Source organism: Pelobates fuscus, chromosome 1 (assembly GCF_036172605.1).
Source record: "Pelobates fuscus isolate aPelFus1 chromosome 1, aPelFus1.pri, whole genome shotgun sequence".
Classification (NCBI taxonomy): domain Eukaryota; kingdom Metazoa; phylum Chordata; class Amphibia; order Anura; family Pelobatidae; genus Pelobates; species Pelobates fuscus.
The window spans coordinates 321,978,375-321,995,749 of record NC_086317.1 but is presented as its reverse complement, the minus strand read 5'-3'; the positions used below and the strand labels follow the sequence as shown (position 1 = coordinate 321,995,749).

General features: G+C 44.2%; 1 protein-coding gene across 1 annotated transcript in view; it reads left to right on the top strand.

The window, feature by feature from the left end:
* GRK1 (G protein-coupled receptor kinase 1) overlaps positions 1 to 17,375 on the top strand; it is a 57,515-nt gene that overhangs the window by 24,335 nt on the left and 15,805 nt on the right. Inside the window, exon 2 of the mRNA XM_063459540.1 lies at positions 15,899 to 16,026. Within this exon, the coding sequence (XP_063315610.1) occupies positions 15,899 to 16,026 (128 nt within the window). The remainder of the gene's footprint in view (positions 1 to 15,898; positions 16,027 to 17,375) is intronic.

The following is a 17,375-nucleotide window of genomic DNA, read 5'->3' as shown; positions in this document are numbered from 1 at the left end:
CTATCATAGCTGTAGTTGAAATTTTATTATCACCATATTGCAAAGTGATAGGCACCACCAAATGAGGATGTTGAGTCATCATACCCTCTTCACCCTGAGCCAGAGAAAACAAGGGTTGTGTGACAGAATCCAGTTGGTCTGAAATCTGGGATTGGTGTTGAATCTGTGCACCCTCAGCAGTCATAGCTATTGTTCTTTTAGACTTGCTAGGGCAATTGATGGCATAATGCCCTGCACTACCACAATACAGGCATAAATTGTGAGTGCGTCGCCATTGTTGGATAATGACCCTCTTATTAGATCTACCTGCATAGCCTCAGGTTCAGAGTCTGTAGGTGTTTGTGGGGTCGGAGTAGAAATTCTTGAATAGAAAGTAGGAGTAGCACTTGGTTTAAAAGAGCCCTGTCTTTCCAATCTTCTTTCTGAAAGTCTCCGATCAATACGGATAGCCAACCGCACAAATGCATCAAACTCAACAGGAAGATCAAAACGAGCTAGCTCATCTTTTATAGCTTCTGAGAGACCCCTTCTGAAGTGGAACCTCTGGGCTGATTGGTTCCAAGTAGTATCAGCAACCCACTGTCTGAATTCAGCAGCATATTCAGCCACAGAACGCCTCCCTTGATGTAAATGAAGGAGAGTGGCTTCTGCTGTAGCACAGCGATTGGGGTCATCAAAAACTAGGCACATGGCCTCAAGAAAGTCTTTTAAATTTCCCAAGACTGGACTGTCCTGTTCCAGAAAAGGGGAGCCCCAAGCCAGGGCTTCATCTTTGAATAGGGAGAAAATAAATCCCACCTTCTCTATTTCAGATGGAAAACGGTTAGGTAACATCATGAAATGCAAACGGCATTGATTTAGGAAACCCCTACATTTTTTGCGGTCTCCTCCAAATTTTTCTGGTAGAGGCAAGCGGGCATCTTGTGCAGGTGTAACAGTAGTAGCAGCAGCAGCCGCAACATCATGTACCCTGTAGCTGGTATGCTCACTATGCATTGATCGAACTTCATTTTGCAGTTCAGCTACCTGATCTTGCAGCACTTGAATGGTCTGTGCCTGGGTCTGCATAGTTCTTGCATTAAAAGCAACCTGCTGGGCCAATGCAGAATCTGATCCGACGGTCTCCATGAATGGGCCAGATTATTCTGTAATGATATTGATGTTACAAAGTTTTGGAGTCCAGTAGCCAGATCAGCAATGTTTTCTGCCAGAGGTAGCCACTCGTTACCCAGGTGGTTGAGCCCCTGAGCCTTGAGTGGCCTTCTGGTCTTAAGCAGAGATGGGAGACTGGAACAGAGAGATGATAATCATAGTGAGGCAAGCCGAGGTCAGTGGGAAAGAGAAGCAGCAAAGTCAAAATCGTCTCATGTCATCCTAATGAAATAATCTCATACCCAACCAGTGAGTAATTGTTGATGATCAGGGCCGTCTTCCTGCATGGGTATGCTGGGCACATGCCCTGGAGGCCCCAGTGCGATGCCCATGTGCCCATGCCGACAGGGAAGATCTTTTGATCTCCCCTGCCGGCCCACAGAGAGCTGTCCATGCTTACTTGCTTAGGGCCCTCTCGGGTCTTTGGGGAGATCATAGCGAGCATGCTGGTCTGAGCGTTGCTGAGCGTTACAGCATTCTGCTTGCGGGAAGAGTGAAGATAGCCTGCACCCAGCGGAGCTGCAGGCTGTAAGGTCTATAGTACTCACCACTGGACCACCAGGGTTGGCTGTGTTCCCCTCCTTCACCAAAAGTAAGAAGAAGGGTGGGGGGGGGGGGGGGGGGGACATGAAACTTAATTTTTTTTAATTTTAAATAAAAATAACAAAAATTCCTGTGCACCACCCTCACATACAGCACCCTCCACACACAGCAACTCTCACACACAGAGCACCCCTCACACACAGAGCACCCCTCACACACAAACACACATACACTGCACCCCCCACATTTACAGCAACCACCACACACACAGCGCCCCTCACACACACACAGCACCCTTCACACACACAACACTTCACTCAGACACAGCACCTCACACACACAGCACCTCTCACACACAGCACCCCTCACAAACAATGCATCCCGCTCACACACAGTGCACCCCTAACACACACAGCACCCCCCCACACACACACAGCACCCCTCTCTCTAACACACACATACTGAACCCCCCCCCCCCCCACACAGCTGCCCAGACACACTGGTGTGCCAGTGGTTATATGATAGCATTATACAGATGTATTCAGGGAAACAAAAACAGCAATTCAGTAGTTTAGTAATAAAGAGGTCTTCTACTCAGGGCGCGATGATGTGTTTTGCCGACACCTCTGCTTCCTCACATCTTGAGGAAACCGAGGTGTTGGCAAAATGCGTCATTGCGCCCTACATCATCACGCATGCCGCTAGAAAGCCCCGCCCCCGGAAGAGTATCAGCGGTACCTGGTTCCCTGGTTTATCAGAAGCCAGCTTTTGACCAGAGGACCACAAGAGAAGCTGAACTGGAGGGGTACAAAGCCTAAAGAGAGTTTACCTACCTGCTGATTTTTTTGAATCAGCTTTAAATACATTTTTCTACAAGTTCATTCCAGTTTGTACACCTTTATTGAATATAAGGTGGAAGCTTATACAGTTAGAGCAGACTTCAACTGCTCTACATTTGTGAGTGCTATTCCTATTTTTTGCGCTATTATTTATTATCATCAGTATTGCCCTAATTTGTTTTTTTCTGACATATGGTGGCAGTACGTATGGGTTGTGCTTCCTAATTGGGACAAGCATCTGCAAGATAGGTGATTAAGAAAAGTCCCTCTCCTTTGCCCTATAAAGGGCTTCCCCGGCAAACCCACCTCAGTTCTTCCTTGTCCCAGCACGGGGCGGATCAAGCATCTGTTGTAAGCTGAGAAGCATGGCTCCATCCGTGGAGGTTCCTTTCTGTTTAACTTTAGTATGTTCCGGCTTGCTGAGTATGTGCGGGCCAGGGGGCATCTTCATTATGTTGAAGGCCGTGCATCTGCACACAGTGGTGAAACGCACACCCAGGTGGTGTTGTGTTCCACCGAAGTTCCGGGTGCACTATTACACATGCGTGAACTGGAACTTCCAGGAAACCACTGAGTGCAGATCGCTCTGCTGTTCCCTCTGGCAGCAGGAAGCTTGTTAGATGGGATCCTCATGTCACCAACCCCCCACACGGCTCAGGGGTTTTCAAGGTAAGATTAGCTGATCTTTGCACAACGTGGAATGCACGGCTTTTGCTTATTGTATCTGTGCTACTCCCCTTAATATGGTTCTGGGGTTTATAAATATGATGAAGGTGCTGCAATTTCTTGAGTAAACTTAAGCAGAGAATATGCAATAATTCCTATCTTTCTTATAGAGAATCAAATAGTGTATCAGCTGCTCTGCCTGAGATGTTCCGCAGAGACCAAAGAGAAACGTCCTTCGATTACTTCTAATGTCTGGCGAATGTTTATCTACCTCTTCTTAAGACATGTCTGGTTCTTTGCACAACGTGGAATGCACGGCTTTTGCTTATTGTATCTGTGCTACTCCCCTTAATATGGTTCTGGGGTTTATAAATATGATGAAGGTGCTGCAATTTCTTGAGTAAACTTAAGCAGAGAATATGCAATAATTCCTATCTTTCTTATAGAGAATCAAATAGTGTATCAGCTGCTCTGCCTGAGATGTTCCGCAGAGACCAAAGAGAAACGTCCTTCGATTACTTCTAATGTCTGGCGAATGTTTATCTACCTCTTCTTAAGACATGTCTGGTTCATCATACTGTGTGGAGTTGGTTCCAACCTGATGTACTGAGAAGGTTTATCAGAAATGAATCGGTCATGGGGCAGGATAAATCTGCTAAACTTTAATGATCAAACCCCATGTCTTTCTTATATGCAGAAATGGAAACACTCTGTGTAATGAGCCTTTTTTGCTCGACTTTAAATATGTTTTTTTTAGTAGAACCTACTTGCAATCACTGGTTTCTTGATCTAGTTAAAGAGGGCACCCCTTGCTCTTTTCAAATCTGCCCAATCCATAGTCTTCCAAACATCTGATTCTCTATTTACAGAAACAAGGAGTTTGAGATATGGTTCTGTGAACCACGAAGTTCGTCGGGTTCCTCAAGAATCTTCTGGTTACCAAACTTGGATCATTCCTTTAAATTGGTTATGAATTTAAATTAATTGGTTCCTCTCCTGAGGTTCAGAATTGAAACTTCTGCTTCTGTAACTCTGATTCTGCAGAAAGGAATTTCATGGTGTATATAGATCACAGAGATATATTGCCACATATCCCTATTATGGCCCCTCAAGACGTTTTCTAAAAATATGACATAATAAGTGGATTGAAGAGATTTCATTGCTCTTCAAACGCTCCCATAACAGCATATTTTTGGGAATGAGACATTCCCTACCTGGGAGTTTGGCTACTTATTGCTAATCGGGATGGTTGCCCTTTACTATGTTCAGGTAGCTAGGAGAGCGCTACAGCAACACGGTTGGATACGGAGACGATAATGTATTTTCTTCTTCTCCAGGAAACATAGGGTTTTTTGAGGTTTGTGTTAACCTTAAAACGTTACGTCTGCATCTACTGCACTCATAAAGGAAATGTCCAATTACTAATAAAGCAAAAATTTCTCCATAAGGACGGGAAATGAGATTGCTGGGATGTCTGACATCTTCAATTCGTGCGGTCAACTGGGCAAAATATGGATTTGGCCGCTACAGTGGAAAATTCTCTCCTCTGTGTCAAAGTGTCGAAATCTTAGATTTCTGTCTTCTAGACTCTCTTTGAAAAAAGCGGAAACTGTCCTTTCGGCCTATAGAAGGAGTAATTTTCTCCACAGAATGCATCTAACACAGGCTGGGTTGCTTGTCTATATTCTCTAATGTGCCAGCATTCTTGGTCTTAAGAAAAATAGTCCACTAATTTCAGAGCTCTTAAGACAGTTCTTCACTCCATTTACCGATTCAGATCTTGGTTGATTGAGGGACCTATTACAATGCGGTCAGACCTCGACACTGTTTCCTTCACGTCAACAGACAGGGCAGTGTGTCACGGTAATATACCCCAACACGCAGGAATAGTACAGATAGTCAGGAGACAAGAAACCAGGGTTCGTCTACCGGACCTTAGAATGGCCGGACTTGACGAGAAAAAGCAAGACAGAGTCTAGAACAAGCCGAGGTCAAGGGAACAGAGAGACAGCGTAACGTAGAACAAGCCGAGGACTGGTACACAGAGGACAAAATAGCGGATAAGCAAGCAAGGATAAAGAGAGAGCGGAGTCAGGAACAAAGCCAAGGTCAAGCACCAAAAAACCAACTGAACGATACAAGCACTAAAGGGAAACTGGACAGAAACCACGATAGGGCAAGGAGCAAGGGAAACAGGTGAGTATAAATACCCTAAGGTTCACTTTGATTGGCCCCTGTCATATCCACGCCCCCAAAATGTGAGTGTATGGGGAATGTGGCCTGACAGGGGCCAATGGGAGACTGATTCTAATTTAGTCTCCCACTGTCCCTTTAAGAGCGCGCCCGAGACGCGCGGCGCGCTCTTAGTGTCGGGCGGGACACGTGACCGCTTCTCGCGGTCACTGCCCGCCTGACTGATCATCTCGTTGGCTGAGCCGCGCGCGGCTCGTGCAGGAGCAGGACCGCGCGCGGCGAGAAGAGAGGACCCCGGCCGGCCCCTGGAGAGGGTAAGTACCGCTACAGTACCCCCCCCTGAAGACACGCCCACCGGGCGGGGAGGAGCAGGCCTGGCAGGAAAACGAGCGTGGAAAGAACGCACAAGGCGAGGAGCGTGAACAGCGTCAGCGGAAATCCAACTGCGTTCCTCAGGCCCATAGCCCTTCCAATGTACCAGATATTGGAGGCGACCCCGAAGCAAACGAGAGTCAATTACAGCCGCCACTTCAAACTCCTCATGGCCCTCCACAGAAACCGGAGGAGGAGGAGGGACATGCCGAGTATAACGGTTGCACAGGAGGGGTTTTAACAAGGAGGTATGAAACACGTTAGGAATGCGTACATTTTTTGGAAGATCCAATGCATACGAGACAGGATTAACCACATGCAAGATACGAAAAGGACCAATAAAACGAGGGGCCAACTTCATAGAAGGCACACGAAGACGAATATTGCGAGTAGAAAGCCAAACCCGGTCTCCCACAGCATAGGATGGAGCCGCCCTGCGATGCTTGTCTGCCTGAACCTTCTGACGAGCAGCTGAGGCCACCAAAGAACACTGAACCTGCTCCCAAGTATTACGTAGACTAGCCAAATGTTCGTCCAGAGCTGGCATGCCCTGTAAGGAGAATGCAGCTGGAAGAACCACGGGATGCCGGCCATAAACAACGTAAAAAGGGCTGTTAGCGGAGGATTCATGAGCAGCATTATTACGAGCAAACTCAGCCCAAGGAAGAAGGTCAGCCCAATTGTTCTGATGGTGGGACACGAAACAACGAAGATACTGCTCTAGAGATTGGTTGGCACGTTCAGCAGCTCCATTAGACTGGGGGTGGTAGGCTGAGGAAAACGAGAGGGAGATACCCATCTCTGTACAAAACGTTCTCCAGAATCTGGAGATAAACTGGCTACCCCTATCGGACACGATCGAAGTGGGAATACCATGCAATCGAAACACCTCCCTGGCAAAGATAGAGGCAAGTTCCCTGGATGATGGTAATTTGACAAGAGACACAAAATGAGCCATCTTAGAAAAACGATCCACAATCATTAGGATGACAGTTTTACCATTAGAGGGAGGTAATTCAACAATGAAATCCATGGATATATTGGACCACGGTCTCTCGGGTATGGGCAACGGATGTAACAACCCACAAGGAACTCTGTGGGAGGACTTCATACTGGCACAAGTGCTACAGGCATTAACGTAATCGGTGACGTCCTTGCGCAAGGAAGCCCACCAGAAATATCTAGAAACTGCTGAGAATGTCTTAGAAATACCAGGGTGTCCAGCAGTTCTAGTGTCATGATATAATGACAAGATGTCTCGTCTCTCCGGTATATCAACGAATAGCTTATCAGCAGGCCTCTCCCCAGGAGCCAAGTGTTGTTTAGCCTGAATAGCTTGTAAGAGAGAAGACGAAATGGAAAGAACAGTAGTCGCTATTATTCTGTCAGGCGGAATGACAGGGGTAACATCGACCTCGAGTTTGTCAGTAGTCTCGAATTGTCTGGACAGAGCGTCAGCTTTAGTATTACGGTCACCCGGTCTGTAAGTGATTATGTAATTAAAACGAGACAAAAACAGAGACCACCTGGCCTGCCTGGAAGACAATCTTTTTGCTTCACTAAGGTAAGAGAGGTTTTTGTGATCCGTTAAAATGAGGATGGGATCCCTAGTACCCTCTAGCAGATGTCTCCATTCCTTGAGCGCCAAAATGATAGCAAGGAGTTCACGATTGCCTACATCATAATTCCTCTCTGCTTTGGACATCTGTCTGGAAAAGAAGCCACAAGGGTGTAACGGCTTTTCAGGTGAATCTCTTTGAGACAAGATAGCACCTACCCCTATCTCAGAAGCATCAACTTCGAGAATAAAGGGCAGTGAAGGGACAGGATGCTGTAAAACAGGAGCAGAGGCAAATGTAGCCTTCAAGAATTCAAAGGCCTCGAGTGCTTCTGGTTTCCAGACATGAGTATTACCATCCTTCTTGGCCATTCTGGTTATAGGCGCAACAATGGCAGAAAACCCTTTAATAAAACGCCTATAATAATTAGAGAACCCCAGAAAACGCTGAATGGCTTTCAGCCCCTGGGGTAGAGGCCATTCCATAATGGCAGACAGTTTCTTGGGATCCATACGAAAACCCTTGGCCGAGATTATATAACCCAAGAATTGGACTTCAGATTGATCAAATGAACATTTTTCGAGTTTGCAATAGAGACCGTTAACCAGAAGAGTTCTCAACACTAATTTAACATGCATGTGATGAGTCTGTAAATCAGTAGAATAAATCAATATGTCGTCCAAGTATACTATAACGAATGTATGTATAAATTGACGTAGGACATCATTAATAAATTCCTGAAAAACTGCTGGGGCATTACAAAGACCAAAGGGCATCACAGTGTACTCGTAGTGGCCACTCCTGGTATTGAAAGCGGTCTTCCACTCGTGATCCTTTTTGATACGTATGAGATTGTAAGCACCCCTAAGGTCCAATTTAGTAAAAACTGTGGCCTGTTTAAGCCTATCAAATAGTTCTGTGATCAAAGGTATGGGGTACGCATTTTTGACGGTGATTTTATTAAGGCCCCTATAGTCAATACAAGGCCTTAATTCGCCATCTTTCTTAGATACAAAGAAGAAACCCGCCCCTGCCGGGGAAGAGGATCTTCTTATAAATCCCTTCTCTAGAGATTCCTTAATATATTCCTCCATAACCAGATTCTCCTGAGGAGATAAAGGATATATTCTCCCTTTGGGAGGCATTGTACCAGGTAATAAATTAATTGCACAATCGTAAGGCCTGTGAGGTGGCAATCTTTCAGCCTCCCTTTTATCAAAAACAGATTTAAGAGACAGGTACTGAGAGGGTATGACCGTAGGCACGGGAGGAATATTAGTAGAATTCAAAGGGGTGACTTTAACAATACAAGACTCTTGGCAAGAATCACTCCAAGAAACTATTTGTCCTGACTCCCAATCAATGGTGGGATTATGAGTACGTAACCAAGGATACCCTAACACGAGGTGAGAGGAAGGAGAAGTAATGATCTGAAACCGAATGGTCTCAGAGTGTAACACCCCTGTAGACATATGTAGTGGAACAGTTTCATGTGTGATAACTGGAGAGCATAATGGTCTACCATCTATGGCCTCAACGGCCAAGGGTGTCTCCTTCTCTCTGGTGGGTATGTTATTCTCCTTGACAAAACTGGAATCAATAAAGTTTTCGGCCGCTCCGGAATCAACCAGGGCTAGTATATTCCCTGCTATGCAGTTATTATCAAGGTGCAGGGAAACAGGAAGAAGTAGTTTATTAAGAGGCAAATGTGAGGACTGTGATGTCACACCCAAGGCCAGTCCTCTATACGGTCTTAGGTGCGATAGTTTCCCGGACGCACGGGACAGTCTTGTCTCATATGACCCCTCCTACCACAATAAAGACAAAGTCCCTCCTTTCTCCTATAAAGCTTTTCAGCGTCAGTAAGTTTGGCAACCCCTAACTGCATAGGTTCCTCCTCAGAACCCTTAGATCCCTCGGGAGTCTCAGCTCTAGGGGAGTTAAAGGGAACAAAATGTCTATTTCTGGACCTGGTATATAACCTGTCACGGATCCTGTTATCTATATCGATAAGATAGTCAATCAGGTCCTCCAGGGGTACAGGGAGGTCCTTAGCTGCTACCTCATCCAACATAGTATCAGACAGACCTTCCATAAACGCGGTAGTAAGCCCATTATTAGTCCAATCTACCTGTGAGGCAAGGGTACGGAACTGAATAGCATAATCGGCTACAGATTTAGATCCTTGCTTTATTCTCATTAATGCCCTGGCGGCATTTTTTGACCTTTTAGTCGTGTCAAATGTTCTACGGAACGCTGTGAGGAAGCTATTGAAGTCGTGTACCATAGGCCCATTAGCCTCCCAAATAGGATTTGCCCATTCTAGTGCCTTATCCGTAAGCTGGTGCATAAGAAAACCCACCTTAGATCTATCAGTGGGAAATGAACGTGGGTACATTTCAAAGTGGAATTCCACTTGATTAAGGAATCCCCTACATGTCTTAGCGTCCCCTCCATACCAAGGTGGCGGGGTTAGATGTGCAGAAGCATTAGGCATATTAGCTGTGTCCGGTATAGGGTTTACAGGAGGCGTAGGTACAGGTACCGGAGCTGATCTGGATAACAGTGTCTGGATGGCTTGAGCCATTTGATCCATACGGTGATCCTGTTCTGCGAATCTAGCCTCATGAGTGGCCATCTGTTGACCTAAACCTGCGGGGTCCATGGCCCTATCGTAATGTCACGGTAATATACCCCAACACGCAGGAATAGTACAGATAGTCAGGAGACAAGAAACCAGGGTTCGTCTACCGGACCTTAGAATGGCCGGACTTGACGAGAAAAAGCAAGACAGAGTCTAGAACAAGCCGAGGTCAAGGGAACAGAGAGACAGCGTAACGTAGAACAAGCCGAGGACTGGTACACAGAGGACAAAATAGCGGATAAGCAAGCAAGGATAAAGAGAGAGCGGAGTCAGGAACAAAGCCAAGGTCAAGCACCAAAAAACCAACTGAACGATACAAGCACTAAAGGGAAACTGGACAGAAACCACGATAGGGCAAGGAGCAAGGGAAACAGGTGAGTATAAATACCCTAAGGTTCACTTTGATTGGCCCCTGTCATATCCACGCCCCCAAAATGTGAGTGTATGGGGAATGTGGCCTGACAGGGGCCAATGGGAGACTGATTCTAATTTAGTCTCCCACTGTCCCTTTAAGAGCGCGCCCGAGACGCGCGGCGCGCTCTTAGTGTCGGGCGGGACACGTGACCGCTTCTCGCGGTCACTGCCCGCCTGACTGATCATCTCGTTGGCTGAGCCGCGCGCGGCTCGTGCAGGAGCAGGACCGCGCGCGGCGAGAAGAGAGGACCCCGGCCGGCCCCTGGAGAGGGTAAGTACCGCTACAGTACCCCCCCCTGAAGACACGCCCACCGGGCGGGGAGGAGCAGGCCTGGCAGGAAAACGAGCGTGGAAAGAACGCACAAGGCGAGGAGCGTGAACAGCGTCAGCGGAAATCCAACTGCGTTCCTCAGGCCCATAGCCCTTCCAATGTACCAGATATTGGAGGCGACCCCGAAGCAAACGAGAGTCAATTACAGCCGCCACTTCAAACTCCTCATGGCCCTCCACAGAAACCGGAGGAGGAGGAGGGACATGCCGAGTATAACGGTTGCACAGGAGGGGTTTTAACAAGGAGGTATGAAACACGTTAGGAATGCGTACATTTTTTGGAAGATCCAATGCATACGAGACAGGATTAACCACATGCAAGATACGAAAAGGACCAATAAAACGAGGGGCCAACTTCATAGAAGGCACACGAAGACGAATATTGCGAGTAGAAAGCCAAACCCGGTCTCCCACAGCATAGGATGGAGCCGCCCTGCGATGCTTGTCTGCCTGAACCTTCTGACGAGCAGCTGAGGCCACCAAAGAACACTGAACCTGCTCCCAAGTATTACGTAGACTAGCCAAATGTTCGTCCAGAGCTGGCATGCCCTGTAAGGAGAATGCAGCTGGAAGAACCACGGGATGCCGGCCATAAACAACGTAAAAAGGGCTGTTAGCGGAGGATTCATGAGCAGCATTATTACGAGCAAACTCAGCCCAAGGAAGAAGGTCAGCCCAATTGTTCTGATGGTGGGACACGAAACAACGAAGATACTGCTCTAGAGATTGGTTGGCACGTTCAGCAGCTCCATTAGACTGGGGGTGGTAGGCTGAGGAAAACGAGAGGGAGATACCCATCTCTGTACAAAACGTTCTCCAGAATCTGGAGATAAACTGGCTACCCCTATCGGACACGATCGAAGTGGGAATACCATGCAATCGAAACACCTCCCTGGCAAAGATAGAGGCAAGTTCCCTGGATGATGGTAATTTGACAAGAGACACAAAATGAGCCATCTTAGAAAAACGATCCACAATCATTAGGATGACAGTTTTACCATTAGAGGGAGGTAATTCAACAATGAAATCCATGGATATATTGGACCACGGTCTCTCGGGTATGGGCAACGGATGTAACAACCCACAAGGAACTCTGTGGGAGGACTTCATACTGGCACAAGTGCTACAGGCATTAACGTAATCGGTGACGTCCTTGCGCAAGGAAGCCCACCAGAAATATCTAGAAACTGCTGAGAATGTCTTAGAAATACCAGGGTGTCCAGCAGTTCTAGTGTCATGATATAAAGATAGAGCGGAGTCAGGAACAAAGCCAAGGTCAAGCACCAAAAAACCAACTGAACGATACAAGCACTAAAGGGAAACTGGACAGAAACCACGATAGGGCAAGGAGCAAGGGAAACAGGTGAGTATAAATACCCTAAGGTTCACTTTGATTGGCCCCTGTCATATCCACGCCCCCAAAATGTGAGTGTATGGGGAATGTGGCCTGACAGGGGCCAATGGGAGACTGATTCTAATTTAGTCTCCCACTGTCCCTTTAAGAGCGCGCCCGAGACGCGCGGCGCGCTCTTAGTGTCGGGCGGGACACGTGACCGCTTCTCGCGGTCACTGCCCGCCTGACTGATCATCTCGTTGGCTGAGCCGCGCGCGGCTCGTGCAGGAGCAGGACCGCGCGCGGCGAGAAGAGAGGACCCCGGCCGGCCCCTGGAGAGGGTAAGTACCGCTACACAGTGCCAGAGGCAAGATCTGTTTCAGCTATGTATCAAAACGTTGTTCTGGGCTCAGGATCTCTTGGAGGTCCTCTCTCCATTCCACAATGTCATCACCTACAACCTCAGCACAAGAAATTGGAATCAAGAGTAAGGGTCTATAGATCCAATCATGTCCACGGTTTACAGAGAGATTTGGAGTGCCAGATAGACCTTATGGCAAAGAGGGAGAACATGAAGATTCTTAAGTTTGCCTCTCTGTACAGGGCAGATAGTTCACGTGGAATAGTTGGTCTATCTATCTAAGGGTATTTCTCCGGGCTTACATTTTTTCTCCTATTGACTGTTCCCAAGACTTCTTCTAAAGAGGTGAACGGACAGAGCAGTGGTTCTGCCAATCTTTCCATACTGGCCAAACACGAGCCAGTTTTTCGGCCTTGGTGGAGATGACTTTCAAGTTTGGGGATCTTCCGATCTCAAAAACACTTTTGGAAGATAGGATATCCTACTGAAAGTGTTGAATAGGTTCTTATTGACACTAGGGCACTGCATGGTGCATCCTTCATCTCCTGAGTCTTCATGAGTCAGAGTCCACTTGTTGTGTATAATCTTCTAGTCGTTCCGCCTCTAATTTTTACATGAGGATTTGGGTAGAGTGTCTACATTGTTTAAAGAACGTCATTGTCTTCTAGTTCATTTGTCTGGTTGGTTCAAATTTACACTTGCAGCAGGAGATTTCCACAGGGTGGGCGTTACCACGTTAAGACCAAATTGTATTCCCTAAGTTCTTTCTGAGAAGGGATTGGTCTTCGTATCTACTGGTTAGAAGTTTCTTTAAAGCAATGGGCTTCTTGGGCCACCCAGAAAGTTCTGTTTCCCTCCTGGGATCTTTCTTAAGTCTTTCAGGTGCCCTTGTACTTTGGAGGTGGTTCCTTTTAATATGCTAAAGCTTAACCAGCATTCTTAGTGGCCATTACCTCTGCCAAGAGAGCTTCTGGATATATATTATTCAGTGGAATTTCTTATATTCCATCAGGGTGAAAGTTGTGTTTCATCCTAAAACTTCAATTCTACTAGAGTTATCTTTTAGACCTGTTAATCCGCTCATCCTTCTACAATTATGTCACCTCCCAGCTGGAACTAGATGGCATATTCTACGGTTAAAAAAGGGCATTTTAGATGTACCTATCAATATCAGCCGCATTCAGAAGATCAGATCACCTGTTGTCAACTTCTAGGAAAGTTTTAAGGGGAATGAAGCCTCTCATAATTCTATTTCCCGTTATTTTGTCTCTCATAAAGGCCTATGCTTCAGTAGTTTTGATTCGCCAGCATCTTTCCCAGCGCATTCCACAAAGGCAATGGCCGATTCGTGGGCGGAGAAAAGCTCTTGCTTCACCCGTAGCAATCAGCTTCTTGGTCAGCTATTAGCACCTTAAAAAACATCAGGTATTTTCAGGCTAGATGTACTCTCGGCCTCTAAAATTGCGTTAGGGCGTAGGTACTTCAAGCTGTTAAGGCATAAGGCCCAACTGGGAATCTTGCTATATCCCATACGCACTGCCACCATATGTCAGAAAAAACTGAAATTTTTACTCACCTTAAATTCTTTTTTCTTAATATGGCGGCAGTGCAAATCTCAATTTTGCTTACAGTGTGTGGCTTAGGTGTGTACTCTTGCTAGGACTGAGGTGGGTTTGCCAGGGAAGCCCTTTATAGGGTAAAAGGGAGGGACTTTTCTTAATCACCTATCTTGCAGATGCTTGTCCCAATTAGGAAGCACAACCCATACGTACTGCCACCATATTAAGAAAAAAAGAAATTTCATTTTTTTTTTCTCTGACATGCTTTATGCTGTATGAAATTGCCTGCAAGCATATCAACCTATCTAATATATGGCAGAAAGATATAAATGTAAGTAAAGTGCTACACTGTATATCTGCACAATATTGGTAGCACTTTATTATTTTTTGTGTTTTGCAGTGTGGCACATTATAAGTTAAAATTGGGCACATTGCACTTTAATAGAAGTTTAAATATATGTCACTTTATTTAATGTGTTTTTGTTTGCAGCACATTAACACATATGCACCTTCATATGTTTGATGCTACAGCTGATATACATTAATACTTTGTCTTAAAGATACAGCACACTCTATGTTTTTTGTTTTGTATTAGTATATGTGTTTTGGTTTGTATAGCACATTTAGTGAAATCATTTTTAGCTCCTTACTTACTTGTTTTCCTCTGTATAATTCAATATAGCCAATGCAGGCCTAGCTTGTTTCTATTACATTACTTCTAAAAATTTGCCGTGTTACCAAATGCCATACAATTGTCTTTCAATGTCTATTGAAATGCTCACTTTAGCTGTTGTGGCATTGCAAGCCTGTTTGTATTATCTATGCACAACTAAAATAAAAAAAAAAAGAGGGCAAAATACACCGGATAACGCAAATAATAGTTTTTTTCTTGTTTATTTCATGAAAACAGTTTTATAGTAACACAGTCTGGTAATAGCATAATTTTATTTTGAGTCAAAATGCTCATACACTGAAATGTACGATTCAAACCCTTCCACCTTACCAGGACGCAGTCTGAATGATCCATATCTAAGTACCTCTTGCGGTCTACTCTGACTCTCTTCTACTGAACAAGTTACCAGATTATTGTTTGTGTTGGCTTTTATACATTTGTATAATGCTATTAAATACCAACTGAAAAGCCATTTTGTTTTCTAAAAAAATAGTTTTTTCAAGCCTCTATTCTTAACTAAAATCTTAATTTGCGCAGATTGATAAACACATTAGTTTCTGCTTGCTAGCACACGTGTAATGTATTTTACCCTAATACTAAATGGTATTAGTATCTGCAAGTTCATTATTAACCAGATTGTAAAAATAAAAGCTTAGCTAAGCAGCATGTAGTGAGAACGTGCTGTCTCTCCAGCAATTATAGTCAACATTCCTTTTATTAGGAAAAAAATATTGTTGTTGTTATACCAGACAGTTATATACAGGATATATGAAGAAATAGTATAAATGAACCATCTGATAAACCCCCTTCTTCAGGCAGAGAATTCCACATCCTTATTGTTCTTACTGTAAAAAAAAACCTTCCTTTGCCCTAGACGAAATCTCCTTTTTTTCCAGTCTAAACACGTGGCCTTGTGTCCTATTTATAGTCAAGTTTTTGAATAGATTTCCAGACAATGGTTTGTATTGACTCCGGATATACTTGTATAATGCTATAATATCCCCTCTGAGGCGCCGTTTTTCTAAACTAAAGAGGTTAAATCTAGCAGTATATCTATTATAAGGTACGGTATTCTTCCGCATTTCTGTCACTCTCTGTTTATCCAATTTTTGTTGTTGTCTGTTTTAATAATATAACATGAGACATTCTGTTTTAATAATATAACATGGGGTATTCAGGGATATAAACAAGGTTGATCCTTATCTCCAAACCAATCCATTTGTGTGCTCTGTATAAAATTCACCCTTTTGTATTTTGTAGGGTGCTATGGTTGAAAAAAGGATTCTTGCAAAGGTCCACAGTAGATTTATTGTCTCCCTGGCATATGCATTCCAGACAAAAAATGAAGTCTGCCTTGTAATGACTATAATGAATGGAGGTGATCTACGGTAAGTATGCAAATGCAATTTATTTTTAACTGTAATATCTTTTCAATAACAGAAAGTCTGTATAAACATTATTTTGGTGAATATTTTTTTTGTGGAAGACTGGATGAACCTGTGGATTACATATGGTTCTCCATATCCAGTTTTATTAAACCACCAATGATTTCCTATTATTACACTATTGATAAGTTGGTATAGCACATCTGTATAAGATTTTTGATAGTCTACTGAAAACATGGTAATGCTCTTTAGAAGGCCATAGATCCTGGTTTGATATCGCATCTCCTTGTAGCCCAACTCAGTTGTTCTGTTCCATTGCTACACTTCTGTATGTTAGGGGCTTTAACTACTATTTAAATAAACATATTTTTGTAGCATTGTATAGTATCTCTTTTCTGTATCACTAACTCATTTTATTATTAGTTTCTCACTTGCAAAACCTAATAAATAATAATGTGTAATAAAAAAGCTATGCGCACATAAAATTGAGATTGCACTAAATTATTTATTCATTTTTCTGCGTAAGACACATTTTGGGTTTTCTAGCAGTTCTAGGATTTTTTGAGGGGGGCAATCCAGTCTACTAGGCAACACTTTAGTTTTAATGCACCCTTGCTAATAGATAATTAAATTATTGGTTAATTTTATTATTAGCAGTATTATTTCATTTATACAATTCTAAATCTTGTTCTCATCCTCATGACTGAGATTATTAACAATGCCTCATTGTAACTTTTGAATATACTCAGGTACGGTGGACCTTATAATAAAAGGATAGGATTGTTGAGCATCTAAAATCACATGGATTTCAAGATCAGAGATAGCATGGGTTTACTTCAAGGAGATTATGCCAAACTAATCTTATCGATTTTTTTGACTGAGTAACTAAAATTATAGATCAGGGTGGTGCAGTAGACGTTTCTTACCTAGATTTCAGTAAGGCTTTTGACACTGTTGCACATAGAAGGCTTATCAATAAACTGCAATCTTTAAGTTTGGATTCCAATATTGTTGAATGGGTAAGGCAGTGGCTGAGTGACAGGCAACAGAGGGTTGTAGTCAATGGAGTATATTCGAAGCTTGGGCTTGTCAACAGTGGGGTACCTCAGGGATCTGTACTTGGACCCATTCTCTTTAATGTTTTTATTAGTGATATTGCAGAAGGTCTTGATGGTAAGGTATGTCTTTTTGCTGATGATACTAAGATATGTAACAGGGTTGATGCTCCAGGAGGGATAAGCCAATTGACAAATGATTTAGTTAAACTAGAAAAATGGTCAGAGTTGTGGCATCTTGGACGTAAAAACCCAAGGGCAGAGTACAGAATATTTGATAGAGTCCTTACCTCAACA